This window comes from Rhinatrema bivittatum, chromosome 4 (assembly GCF_901001135.1).
Source record: "Rhinatrema bivittatum chromosome 4, aRhiBiv1.1, whole genome shotgun sequence".
In the NCBI taxonomy this organism is placed as follows: Eukaryota; Metazoa; Chordata; class Amphibia; order Gymnophiona; family Rhinatrematidae; genus Rhinatrema; species Rhinatrema bivittatum.
Window position 1 is genome coordinate 419,905,187 of NC_042618.1, and position 13,824 is coordinate 419,919,010.

General features: G+C 43.3%; 1 protein-coding gene across 2 annotated transcripts in view; it reads left to right on the forward strand.

Annotated features, from left to right (window-relative positions):
- The window catches only part of CHCHD6 (coiled-coil-helix-coiled-coil-helix domain containing 6), a 453,605-nt gene extending 448,174 nt beyond the window's left edge, over window positions 1-5,431 (forward strand). For both annotated transcript variants that reach the window (XM_029601326.1, XM_029601327.1), the window contains one exon: window positions 3,860-5,431. In XM_029601326.1, coding sequence (XP_029457186.1) covers window positions 3,860-3,883 — 24 coding nt within the window. In that variant the 3' untranslated portion in view covers window positions 3,884-5,431. The remainder of the gene's footprint in view (window positions 1-3,859) is intronic.
- Window positions 5,432-13,824: the final 8,393 nt, after the last annotated feature.

Sequence of the window (13,824 nt, forward strand, 5' to 3'; positions counted from 1 at the left end):
CTCCTAGCCCCAACTGGCCTGAAGCGCAGAATCCAAAGTGCTTTATATTTTGTTTGCAGCATTTTATTAGTTTTATTTTTCCAGTTTGGTTAATCTCCTCTGTGCATTCATAATTCCTTTTCTGCAGAGGTCAAAAGGTGTTCTGAACCGAAGCAAAGCTTTCAGTTATCGCAGAGCAGAAGCCTCTGTTGTTTGACGCGCTGCCAAGGCTTGGAGTGCTTATTGGCGGCTCTAAGGATGCTGAGAAGTTAGACTACAGTTTCCTAAGCAGCTGGGTGATTTTGAATGCTGGTTTATGGATGAATAGCAGTAGTGGGCGGTCAGAGTTTAGTGGCTCAGATTCCCACCTGCTGAAAGAAGGACAGATGTGTCTTTCAGTTTGAAGGGCTCTCTCCTCCCAGACAAATTTAAATCTGTGGTAGCAGCATGGCTGAGGACCTTCTCCACTGTGCCTAGCCTGGAAAATTTGCCCCCACTGGTTTTGGGGTTTTTTGTTCTCTCTGCTGTCTTTCCTCAGTAGACTTTAACTTTATTATTTGATTAACCATAGTAATATAAAAAAAAAAAATCTGTGCAGTTTCATGGTTGTCATGTACAAATGAGCTGGTAGATCAAGCCAGCTTATGCAGAAGAATGAAGAGACATTCTGACAAGTAACAGCATTTTCAAAAATATTCCAGCCCCTTAATACCCATTGACCATGTCAGCTGAATGATTTGAGAGAAATGCAAATATCTAAGCTTTTAGGATTAAATATTTGATTCCTAGCTAATAAAAATTACTTAGCCTTGATTTTCAGTCAGTTTTGTATTCCCAAAGGTTTGAATGTTCTCTAGTGCCGTATGCAAAGCTTCGGAACCGTGGCACTCTGCACAAGTGTCCTCTGAATCCCGGTGACTTCAGTGGAGTCTTGCGCACAGTTTCCTAACTTTGAGCCACTTAGTACCGTCTGTAGCCAGAAAGTTCTCATGACCCAGAGGAAAAAGGTGTGAGAGGGAGAGAAGGAGGTAAGGCAAGGAGACTGACAGCGGAGGGTGGGGAGGGGTTGTCATAGATATATCCAGGCCTGGTAACATTGAAGGGGAAGGCAATGGAAAGACGTAGGGAGGGGGGAGATAAAATAGCTGCTGTGTAGAAAGAGGGAGAATAGGGCACAGCAAAAAGAGGGGATAAGCATACCGTAGAGAGGGGGAAAGACTGGGCAGGATGGGGAAAGACAGGCTGGAAACAGCTTTGGAGAAGAGGGTTCTTTTGAGACTGGGAAACTGAAAAACAGGATAGGGAAATAGGGGAAAGACTGTAGGGAGGAGGAAGAAGAGAAGAGAGACAGGCAGGTTAGCAGTATAGCAGGGAGGGTTTAGAAATAGATGGGGGAAGAGGAAAGGTGGATGTGTTGTGCTAGAGTTCTGCTGATTTTACTGGAGTCTCAAATGAATTAGGTGAATTTCCAAGTGCTAAAAAAAAAAAATAATAATAATAATCAAATGCCATCAAAGCAAAAGAGAAATGGAATATATATGTGGCAGAGAAGAAAGATGGCAGGAGAAAGAAAAATTAATACAAAGTAAAACAGAGGGGAAAAGATAAGAGAAAATCTGAACTAAAGGAGTTATCCAAACATGCACAACAAAGGCTAGAGAACTGTTTACTTTTTATTTATTTATTTTTATTTATTTAGCATTTTTTATATACCGAGGTATAGCAGAGTTGCCTTCACTCCGGTTTACATTTATAACAACTTGTTACATTAAAAGATTTTAAAAATTTAAATTTAACAATAAAATGAGAAATGGCATATAATAGTATGAACAGAACAAGATATACACAGGATAGGCACACTGAATAGGTAAACAGAAATATCTGAGTTCAAATCATAAAAGGAGGCATCTGTAGCTTGAAGCAGGAGAGATTGACCAAAGGGGGAGATTGAATGTTAGCAGGCTATGGGATTATAATTTAAGATCGTTGAGTGCTGTCCTTAAGAGTTTGGCTGAGTAGCCAGGCTTTTAGGTCTTTTTTGAAGGACTTTGTTTTCTTGAGCGGTAAGGAAATGAGGTAACGAATTCCATAACTTTGGGCCAATGATGGAGAAGGCTCTGTTTCTGGTGGAAGATAGTTTGGCATGTGGAAGTGAGGGAATCACAAGTTGAAGTTTACTAGTTGTTCTTGTTGTGCGTTGAGAGCAATGTATATGTATAATGTCATCAAAGGCAGTGTAGTCTGCTTTATAGATTGCTTTGTGAAGTATTGAGAGAACTTTGAATTCTATTCTTTTCTCTATTGGGAGCCACTGTAATTGGTTGAGGACAGGTGTAATGTGATCAGATTTTCTTTTACCCGTTAGGACTCTGGCAGCAGCATTCTGAAGTAGCTGCAAGGGTCTTAAGGACGTTTTAGGTAGGCCAATCAGGAGGGAGTTGCAATAGTCCAAACCGGAAAAGATGAGGGCTTGTAGGACGGTTTTGAAATCATGGGAGTGAAGCAGTGGTTTTAGGTGTTTGATTACTTGTAGTTTGTGAAAGCTTTCTTTTATTCTTGTAGAGATGTGTTTTTTGTAGTTTAGATCAGTGTCTAACCAAAAACCCAGGTCTTTTACGTTCTCTTTAAGTTGGATGAGGGTATTGTCAAAATGGAAGGGTGGTATCGTTTTTTATCCAGGGTTTTTTCTGGCGATTAGGATACATTCAGTTTTGCTCATATTTAAACATAATTTGAGATGGATTAGCATGTTTCTGATTGCATCAAGGTGTGAGGCTGCTCTTGACATTGCATCTTCTATAGAGGAGGAAATTGGAATGAGGATTTGTATATCATCGGCATGCATGTAATATGTTATGTCAAGTCTTGATAGGAGATGGCATAAAGGAATAAGGTAGATGTTGAATAAAATGGGTGATAGTGCCGATCCTTGTGGCACACCTGTTTTGAGGGGATAGGGTTCGATGATATATTGTAGAAGACTTTGAAATATCTATTTTTAAGGAAAGATGTAAACCAACTAAGAGTTTTGCCCGCTAGCCCAATGGATTCAAGACTGGAAATAAGTATTTTGTGATCCACTGTGTCGAAGGCTGCGGAGAGGTCCAAAAGAATCAGAAGGTATCCTTTTTTGTTGTTGAATCCTCTTAGGATGGTATTGGAAAGGTTAAGTAGGAGGGTTTCGGTACTGTGGTTTTTCCTGAATCCAAATTGGGTGGGATAAAGTATTTTGTTATCGTCTAAATGTTCATTGAGTTGTTTCAGAACCGCCTTCTCCATCATTTTGGCAAAAAAGGGAAGGTTAGAGATTGGGCGGTAATTGTTTAGGTCATCTGGATTGAGGTTTTTTTTCTTTAATAAAGGTGTGATAGTGGCGATTTTTAACTTGGGAGGCAGCTCGCCTTCCTCGAGCGATTTGTTGATGATTGCTGCAATTGTTGGGGCTAATGGATAAGCAATTTCCTTAAGTACTCGGGTGGGAATGGTGTCTAGGTCGTGACGTGCAGGGTTGATTTTTCTCAACATTTTTTCTGTTTCCGTAATGGAGATAGGTCTGAAGTCGAGCCAAATTCTGAAGTCGAGCCAAAGTCGAGTCTGACAAATATTCAAAATAGGAAGATTTTCAATAAAAATGACTCGTGGTTCATATCTAGTAATGTAAAATTCTAATCAAATATGCTAATGTCATCACAGAATCTCCTCAAAACTGTGCTGTAGATTCTACCCATGAGCTGCCACAGAAAATCAGGGAGGTTGGCAATAAACTCATTGATCGTTGGATTTATGGCCCGGTAGCAATCTTAATGTTAAGGATAATCTCTGCTGATGTCGATGTCAATGCCAATAGGCAAACTGAGAACCTCATATTTTTCTTTTTCAGGATCTTTTGGTGAATCATGGATAAGTCCCAGCACTAATGAAGAGGAGCAAGGAGACTAGTTGGAAGTTCAGCATCTTCCAAGATTTTGTGAATGATTATTCCTTTCTAATAAGGACAGCGTAAGGAGCAGAAAAACTGTTTCTATACTCACTTGTACCTCTGCATGGACTTATCTAAAATGTTTTGTTTGGGTTGGAATATTTAAAATGTGTGCCTCAAAACACTGACCCATTTTTCCTAAATTTGATCAGATGTGTCCACCGAAACAGTTGCACTGCATTGTATCCCTTTGAGGGAACACAAAAATGGCAGATAAATAAAACCGGTCCTTAAGGGATGCGTCATTTTTCCAAATGATCCATCTGCATTCCACTGTATCATTGTGTTTATTTTATTTGTGAAACAGATAGTTGGTATAAATCATAGCAATCTGATATGCTCACTTAACTAGTTTAAATAATGGAGTTCTTTCTCGCCAGTGACTGTGCAGAAAAATTGAGTCCCATTGCAACTTGGCGTCCTAGGAGTGGTTTTTTTTTATTTTGAGCTTATTTAAACATTCTCTTGTTCAGGTATTACTAATCAAGCCCAGATTAGATGCTGGAATGACTCAAACTGTTGTACAATGGAAACCTTAATGTTTTTTTTTCTGGACTTTGTTCCATGAAGTAGAAGGAAAGATATTTATATTGAATTACCAAATGGCTTTAGGTCATCAGATGCTGGCGAGCCAGTCTGTACCTTTTAACCCCTAACCCATAACTTCTAGGAATTTTGCTACTTGTTTACCAAAATCTCAAACTGCAAAAAAAGAGAAAGTTGGAAGATCAACACTGGATTTACCCATGTCTGTAGATTTAAATCTATTCTAAAAACGTCATTTAGAATAAATAAGTTTTATACTACCACAGTTTCCATAAGGTCTATCCACATTAGGGCAAGAATTTATGGGCTCAAAACTGCATTACATTGGAATTCAGTTTTTCTGCCATAATGAATTCTAGATTGCTTTAGAAGAGGGCCAGGCTTCTGTTACTGAACTGGACTGTTATGCACCCTTTGTTGAAATCTGTCCCAAAAGTCCGACCATTCCTCTGATCCACATGTTGCAAGTACTGATTAAACGGTATGTGCAAAATACAGTCTGACAAATAGGTGCATGAGCACTGTGCAATCGCACAGAAGACAGCATATGTCCCATAGGCAGTTACTCTACATCTCTTTCAGAAGACGTACCTTTCAATAAATATACAGGAAAAAACAATACAGTGGAACTTGTCTAAGCAGGATATTGTCTGTTAAAAACTACTTTTTATTATCTAAACATAATCCTCTACCCTAGTGATATATTTTGCATGTATTAGTACCTTCTTATTAACCTCTTTGAAGTAGTTTGAATACCAACTACCAATTTTAAACTGCAGTTTGCAAATTCTTAACACTAGGCACCAAATGTTTCAAATTGTCTTTATACTATGGATGACATGTTCATTTACATTACTGTCCTCAGTACACAAGTTAAAATGTTCTTTAAAAGCTGCCTATTTGGAAAATAAATGTCCATTTGCTTCACATAGTTTTACTTTACTTTTGTCATGCTTGATATTCTGCTTCATGTAGGCATCCTGAAGATGATTACAATAAAATATCAGATGATACAAATATAGTGCACAAAAATAAAAAACAAAACAATACTGCAATAATACAAATACAGTGCAATTAAAATGTATCCAGTATACTGAATAAAATTATCTACCCAGGAAAGGCCTGCATGAATAACAATGTCTTTAACCTTTGCCTAAAAGGCCAGGTAATAAAACTCTGAGCATATCTTTAGAGCAAGAGCATTTTATGAACTAGGGGCAAAATATACAAAAGCAGAGCAACAGGTGGATTCGTACTAAATTACAGATATTAGTGAGACCTGAGGCAACTCTGGCTGTGAGGATCATAGTGATTGCACGTGTAAAGAATGCACCCGGATGTACTTAGGACCGATGTGGTTTAAGCATTTATAAACAATGGAAATTATCTTGAATCTGATCCTGAGTAAGACTGGTGCCAGTGAAACTCTTCCAGATCTAGAGAAATATGATCTCTGATTTTAGACCCTGTTAAGAGTTTAGCCACCATGTTCTGGAGGAGCTATAGACTCTGGGATGACCCTGGTACAGAGCATTGCAGTAGACAATTTTAGATATTATCAGTGCATGAATAACAGTGGCTAAATCTTGCCTGAGCAGGTATGGATGGAGTTTCCTAAGTTTTTGAAGATACAAGAACATTGAACGAATAGCAGAGGAAACGAGATTCCATAGATAGTCTGGAATCTAATTGAATACCCCTACTGCAAACAGTTTGGGCTTTTAAGACAATCCCAAGATAGAAAGAAATAAAGTAAGAGCCCTGGCCCCCTTAGAGATCCAAAGTAATTCTGATTTTATGGGGCTGAGTTTTAATATATGCAATTGTAGCCAATTTTTCAAGCCTTGAAGACAAAAATTCACTGCTGCATCCTGGTCCTTTCCAGTACTCACAAACAGCTGAACATAATCAGCGAATATATGACATTTAACATCAAAGCTATGAAAAACCTTGACCAGTGGAGTCATATAAATATTGAAGAGAACTGGGGATAAAATAGAACCTTGCAGGATTTAAAAGAAGTTTGGACAAGTTCCTGTAGAGAAAGTCCATAAAGCATTATTTGCCAGGTAGACTAAAGATAGCTATTGCTATCCTTGGGAGTAAGAATAAAGCAGGTGTTGCTTACCTGTAACAGGTGTTCTCACAGGACAGCAGGATGTTAGTCCTCACATATGGGTGACATCAGTGGACGGAGCCCTGCTACGGAAAACTTTTCTGTCAAAGTTTCTATAAAGCTTTGACTGACACTGCCACGCTGAGTGCACTGAGCATGCTCAGCCTGCAACTATCCCTGTGACCACAGGTGTCTCCCCTCAGTCTCGTCTTATAGCAAAAAACACACGCGAAACTAAAATAATAAAACGTATGTAGACCCAACTCCGCGGGGTGGTGGGTGGGTTTCGTGAGAACTAACATCCTGCTGTCCTGTGAGAACACTTGTTTACAGGTAAGCAACACTTGCTTTCTCACAGGACAAGCAGGATGGTAGTCCTCACATATGGATGAGTACCGAGCTGAGGATGCCCAAGAGAGTACCCAATGCACCCAAGATGTGCAAAAGGCGCAACGTCGGGGGTGGAATTTGGTAAGGAGGGCATCCTGAAACCCTTAACGGGTTGGTGGAAGGATGTTGGGTTGTTAAACCGAACAGAAGAGGAGTAGACGGATTGGCCAAACATGGAAGCATGCCGGCCAGTCTTATCTAAGGGATAATGGGCTGCGAAGGGATGGAGAGAGCTCCAGGTCGCAGCTTTACAAATATGTACAAGCGGCACTGGCCGAAGGTGAGTTATTGAGGCTGGTACGGCCCTAACAGACAGGCCGATACAGTACAGTGCGCTCCGATGGAGCACACTGTTAGCCTGCTATTGGACGCGCGTTTTCCCTTACCCCTTATTCAGTAAGGGGAGGAAAACGCGCGTCCAACCCGCGGCACCTAATAGCGCCCTCAACATGCTGCACATTTTACTTTCAGAAATTAGCGCCGACCCAAAGGTCGGCGCTAATTTCTTCCGGCACCGGGAAAGTGCACAGAAAAGCAGTAAAAACTGCTTTTCTGTGCACCCTCTGACTTAATATCATAGCGATATTAAGTCGGAGGTCCCAAAGAGTAAAAAAAGTAAAAAAAAAAAATTTGAATTTGGCCCGCTGCTGTCGGGCCGAAAACCGGACGCTCGATTTTGCCGGCGTCCGGTTTCCGAGCCCGTGGCTGTCAGCGGACTCGAGAACTGACGCGGGCAAAATTGAGCGTCGGCTGTCAAACCCGCTAGGGACGCACCCGCTCTCCCGCAGACTTTACTGTATCGGCCCAAGAGTGTGGTTACACACGGTGTTGTAGTGAAATGCCTGCTTGTTTGTAGGAAAAAGAGATACAAACCGTCAATTAGGAGGAATAGGTCTGTTCGCCCATTGGAACTCGCAGCTTGGCTTTTGCCACAGGAGGAAAGAGTTAGGTGTAATTCCTATGGAGTGTAGTGCGGTCTGGATAGAATGCAAGTGCACGTTTACAGTCCAAGGAGTGGAAAACCCTCTCGCTCTGGGAAAGTGGGCAGAGTATATTTTGAGTAAGGTGAGATGCTGCCTCTACCTTAAGAACGATATGTAGTTGAGTATGTAAAAGCACTCGGTCACGGAGGAATAGAGGATCAGGTGAGTAGGTAACAAGGTGTGGAACTCACTGACCCTGTTGGCAGAAGTGATGACTATGAGGTAAAGAATTTCCCATTGAAGACTGTTACGTGAGAGGTATGGCAATGCTCGAACGGGGAACGCATGAGTCTTGTAAGCACTAATATATATATATGCCCCATTCCGTAACCAGTAAAATAGAGGCGGCTTAATCAGTGGATAACCCATGGTAAGCTGACTCGGAAGGGGTTGAACCGTTAATCGGGTATCCCCACTCCCAAGTGGTTCGCCAGTTGGAATCGAGGCATACCCATGTAGAGGATGTCTGGGGAGCAGAATCTGAGGGAGTAAGAGAAAAGTGGTGTAGAAATAAAGGGGGTAAAACCCCCCCCTTTTTTTTTTATGCGACATTTGGTAAATCATGCCATTTTGAATGGTAAGATTTATGTGTAGAAGGTTTTTGAGACGCTACCAGTATCTGAGAACATCAGTGAGTCCATGATATGAGACGACTTTGTGTGAGAAGGCGAATTGGTTACTGGTATGATAGATTGAGAAGTATGGGAAAGCATACTGGTCTCGGCCAGGATGTGGGTCTGAGAACAGTGAACCCCGTCCCGGTGCAGCATAAAAAGGGTGCTGGCTATGAGAGGCATCGAAAGAGACACATATAAGAGGCCTTTGTTGCAGCAAAGGCATAGAAACATAGAAATGACGGCAGAAGAAGACCAAATGGCCCATCCAGTCTGCCCAGCAAGCTTCACACATTTTTTTCTCTCATACTTATCTGTTTCTCTTAGCTCTTGGTTCTATTTCCCTTCCACCCCCACCATTAATGTAGAGAGCAGTGATGGAGCTGCATCCAAGTGAAATATCTAGCTTGATTAGTTAGGGGTAGTAGGGGTAGTAACCGCCGCAATAAGCAAGCTACACCCATGCTTATTTGTTTTACCCAGACTATGTTGTACAGCCCTTGTTGGTTGTTTTTTCTTCTCCCCTGCCGTTGAAGCAGGGAGCTATGCTGGATATGCGTGAAGTATAAGGTTTTTTTCTCCCCTGCCATTGAAGCAGAGAGCTATGCTGGATATGCGTGAAGTATTAGTTTTTCTTCTCTCCTGCCGTTGAAGCAGAGAGCCATGCTGGATATGCATTGAAAGTGAAGTATCAGGCACATTTGGTTTGGGGTAGTAACCGCCGTAAGAAGCCAGCTACTCCCCGCTTTGTGATTGCGAATCCTTTTTTCTTCTCCCCTGCCGTTGAAGCTATGCTGGATATGTGTGAAGCATCAGTTTTTCTTTTCCCCTGCTGTAGAAGCAGAGAGCTATGCTGGAAATGCGTGATGTATCAGTCTTTCTCCCATGCCGTTGACGCAAAGAGCCATGCTGGATATGCATGGAAAGTGAAGTATCACTTTCCATGCATATCCATGGGAACGCATTGGAGATGTGTAGGGAGTAGAATCTGTCCACCGTGTGGTTTGATTCAGATGCAGAGGGCAAGTTTGGTTGACCTCAGCGGTAGAAAATTTTTCTCGCTACACATATAATCCAAGACCATCCGGGAGGATGGAACTTATGTGGAGAAGGTCTGCTAGTGCGTTCAGTAAGTCTGTTAGATAAGTGGCCTGGGGATGCATGGAGTGAGCAAGGGCCAAGAGTAGAGCTGCATAGCTTCCTAGCAGAGCAGCTAAGAGGTTGTGTGTGCTTGTGTGTTGGAAATACCATAGTGTCACTATGCTGTCTGTCTGTATGCACAAAGGTTTGCTGCATAGGCAGTATTGTAAGGCATAAAGGCATAACTCATGGCTCAAAGCTCCAGGAAGTTAATGTGAAAGTCTGCATGGCGCGGAGAAGATGCATATTGGGTTGAGAAGATGTTAGTTCGAACTCTGCAACCCTGAGTAAATGCTGAGGACTAGTCTAGGTTTTGGCTCTAGATCTGCAATATCGATCATGGACGATAGCGGTTGAACAGCTTAGGTCCACTGATGGATTTCACTGAATCTTACTTATAGCAAAAAAAATGTATTTATTTATTTTTTGAACCCATGAGTAAATGCATGGTGAAAAAATACCGTGACCCAACAATGAAAGAATTGAGGGGCTCAGGTTATGGTGTATGCGCGCAGAGACACATAAGAATTTGTCAGAATGTCTGCGCAGTTGTTGGACAGGAAGGTCGTTGTGTCTTTGGTGTCCAGAAGTGTGCTATATGGGATTTATGGTAGTGAACAGCAATCCCAGGTGGTAGATTTATAGTGAGTCATGAAGAAGGTAGAGGTCCTTGCCTGGGTTGACTGTTGTTATGCAGCTGTCCATGCAAGGAAAAGTGTGAATGATGTTTTACTCCGTAGAGAAAACAGCAGTCACTGCTAGTGATGTAATGAAATACCCCAGTTGCCGAAGCTGGTGCAACCGGCAGAGCTTGGGATTGCAATATTGTTGACTCACCATGAAGCACACAGAAAAAATAGAAGAGAGAGGCAATCTACTTACTGTGGTACGGAAGCATGGTGACGAGAGATACCATTTTACCTGCACCTTCTGAAGAAAGTTGATATTTCTGAGGTCCAGGATGGGCCCCACCCACCCCACCCCCTCTGCGCTTTGAAGCGTCTGGGGGACTGTACCCTGAACCCTTGGAACAAAGTGGGGTGGCCGCTCTGATATCCAGCAAGTTGAGAGTCCAGGAGGTGTCCAACTGGCGGGGCTGACGTAATCAGGATATCATGTAATCTCCCACGGGAGTGTGAGCGGTAAAAGTCGCACCCGCATTTGTGTGTGCTATACAAGAAACCGATGAGACCGGTCGCCAGGTATCAAGGTGGACTTGCAATTGAGACAGTGTTTGCTGAATCTCGTGTTTAGCAAATCAGCGAATGCATCTGGAATTTCGGTCCTTAATTAGGAACCAGAAACCAGAGTATTAATCAGTACAGAGTCCCGTTGCTAACAACGTGAGGATGTCCTGATGTAATCCCAAATGATTGGTAGAGAGGTTCTTTTGGTATTGTGTCCAACATAACTGGCAATAGCGATATGTGACACTAATACGGCTCTTGGAAGGCCAGACGACCTAGACCTATCGAACCATATGGCCCGGTTTAGAGAACAGGTCTCAATGGGATTGTCACTGAAGTGGGATTAAAGTAGAGTACTTACCATCCGTCGTGGATCGCAGAAGGACGAGCCGGCGAAGATGAATGGCTCCGTGGATTTCAGGAGTCATCGAGGGATAGCCTGGTGGACGTAGACGTCCGACTCAACTCTGTAACCTGGTATGGTGGCGCAGGTACAGAGGCGTCCAGGCTGAGCGTGTCTGTCGCTACCACATTAATTTGTGGAGGTACAGAACCCCGCACCGGTGTCGGTGGGGAATGCCTCGGGTACAGGGGAGCCATTATGACTCATGAACCCGGCTCAGGTACAGGGGAGCCATTATGACTCATGAACCCAGCCCTCTTTGCAGCAGCTCGATGTATCGTGACGCCAGTGCAGTATTCCTCGGAACTCAGTCCGGTCATTCTGGAGCATGGAGGACTGCCAGTGTTGTGTGGAACAGCGGCGGTGGCAGTAGCGATGTTGCTCGGCCCGGGCATTCTCCAGCACCAAGTAGGATAGCACCGATGTGCTGGATGGCGTCGGTGGCGGACGATCACTGTGCCAGTGACAATGAGTGCCACGGTGCTCGGCCCGGTCTTTCCTAGCGCCGAGGTGAACGCCTTCGCTGTCCTGGATGGCGAATGATGATGGACTGTCAGCATGCCTGCACTGCTCCTGGCACCATGTAGTATCGTAGGTTGATACGGGGCTGTAGTAAAAACCCCAAAGCATGGAGCACCGTGTTTAGGCGAGGGCATTGCCTGTAGGTGCTGTCAGTATTGACGGTATCGATGGCAGCATGGGGCGGCCTTAAGAGTATCATCAAAAATATATATATGAAAAAATGTCGATGGCCAGGCAGAGCAACGATAACAGTGACAGAGGCACCGATGGCATCGGTATAGGTATCGATGGCAATGATGCGGCATTGAAGGATCTAAAGGACATCAATGGCATTGGGAAATTGATATCGGCATCGACCACATCGATAGGAACGACGAGGACACTGATGGAAGCGACGTGGGCGTCGACGGCATCAGTGGCATGGCCACGGGTGTCGACGTCCTCAATGGCATTGACATGGGAGTCTGCGGCACCGACGACACTGATGGAAAAATCAGCGCCATGGATGAAAACATTGATGGCACTGAAAGAATTGATGCGGGGATCGATGGCATCGGCGGAACGCTGGGGAGGGGTGTCGATGGTGTCGAAAAAGGCAGAGGACGACCTGGAAAGGAGTACCGACGGTAGCGATAGAGCATCGACTGCACGGAGGTACCGAGGTATGAATTTGATGGGGGGCCCTGGCGGCAACGGTAACCGTGGAAGTCCCTATTCCACTAGCGTTAATAACCACGCAAAGGGTCATAGGAGGACACTCACAGGCTATGTGGGGCTAACTGTGAAAACATAGGGAGAGGGAAGGCCGCAATTCGGTTGGTAGGCCGGGGAAACCGTAGTGAGGTGACAGGAATCGACCAAAAAACAGGGCATAGTACTCACCGAGCGTCGGTTAAACATACGCGAGGGGAGACCCGCACAGGGAAAAAGCGTTTGTGAAGTAAACGTTTAAGTGTTTCCGTGAGGAAAAGTTGTGAGAATTTCTCACAGAGCTCCTAACCGCTATGCTTACTGCAGAGTGGAAAAAAGAAGACTGAGGGGGAGACACCTGTGATCACAGGGATAATTGCAGGCTGAGCATGCTCAGTGCACTCAGTGTGCCAGCGTCAGTCAAAGCTTTATAGAAACTTTGACAGAAAAGTTTTCCGTAGCAGAGCTCTGTCCACTGACGTCACCCTTATGTGAGGACTACCATCCTGCTTGTCCTGTGAGAAATAGATCTACATTTTAGGATCTGCTGGTTGCTTATAACCCAGACTGGACACTGTCAGAGACAGGATGTGAAGCTTGATGAACTTTTGTCTGGCCCAGCATGGCATTTCTTATGTTCTTATAAATCAAGATTTATAAGATCTTAGTCTCAATGCTCAGGAAACATGTGTGGCGTTAGTGGTCCTTGGATATTCCTGAAAGTACAAGATGAATCAGAGAGGACATTAAAAACACCAAGAAGTTGTCTAGGGTTCTTAAAGGAGGAAGCAACCCTGGCAGAAAAATTATTTCTCTTACCTCGTGTGACTGCCTCTGAATAGCAGGTTGCGGCTTCTTTATAGGCCATATGATCCAAAAGGCGACCTAGACTTCAGCCACTTGTACTTGTCGGGGGACCGTTGACTCCTGCACATGAGATTTTGGTTGTATGCTCACATGCTACAAATACTTGTTAATAAAACAAAAATGAACTTTTTGCAGATTTAATGGACATTTTTAGTTGTCTCTATCCTTCCTTCTTATATGCTGATTGACAAAGTTAAACACAACATCTTTCTACAATTTTTAATGCCAAATTACTATTTATTTGCTGATTTTAACAACTGATTTCTAAATTAAGAGTTCTGTAATGAAGAGTGGGGAAAAAATTCCACAAGCAAGATTAGAAAGACTCAGAGCTGGTTACAGGAAATAGGGGTAACAAAGTTCTGATTGAAAGGGTGCACAAACTTTTGCACATGCCCTATTCACCAT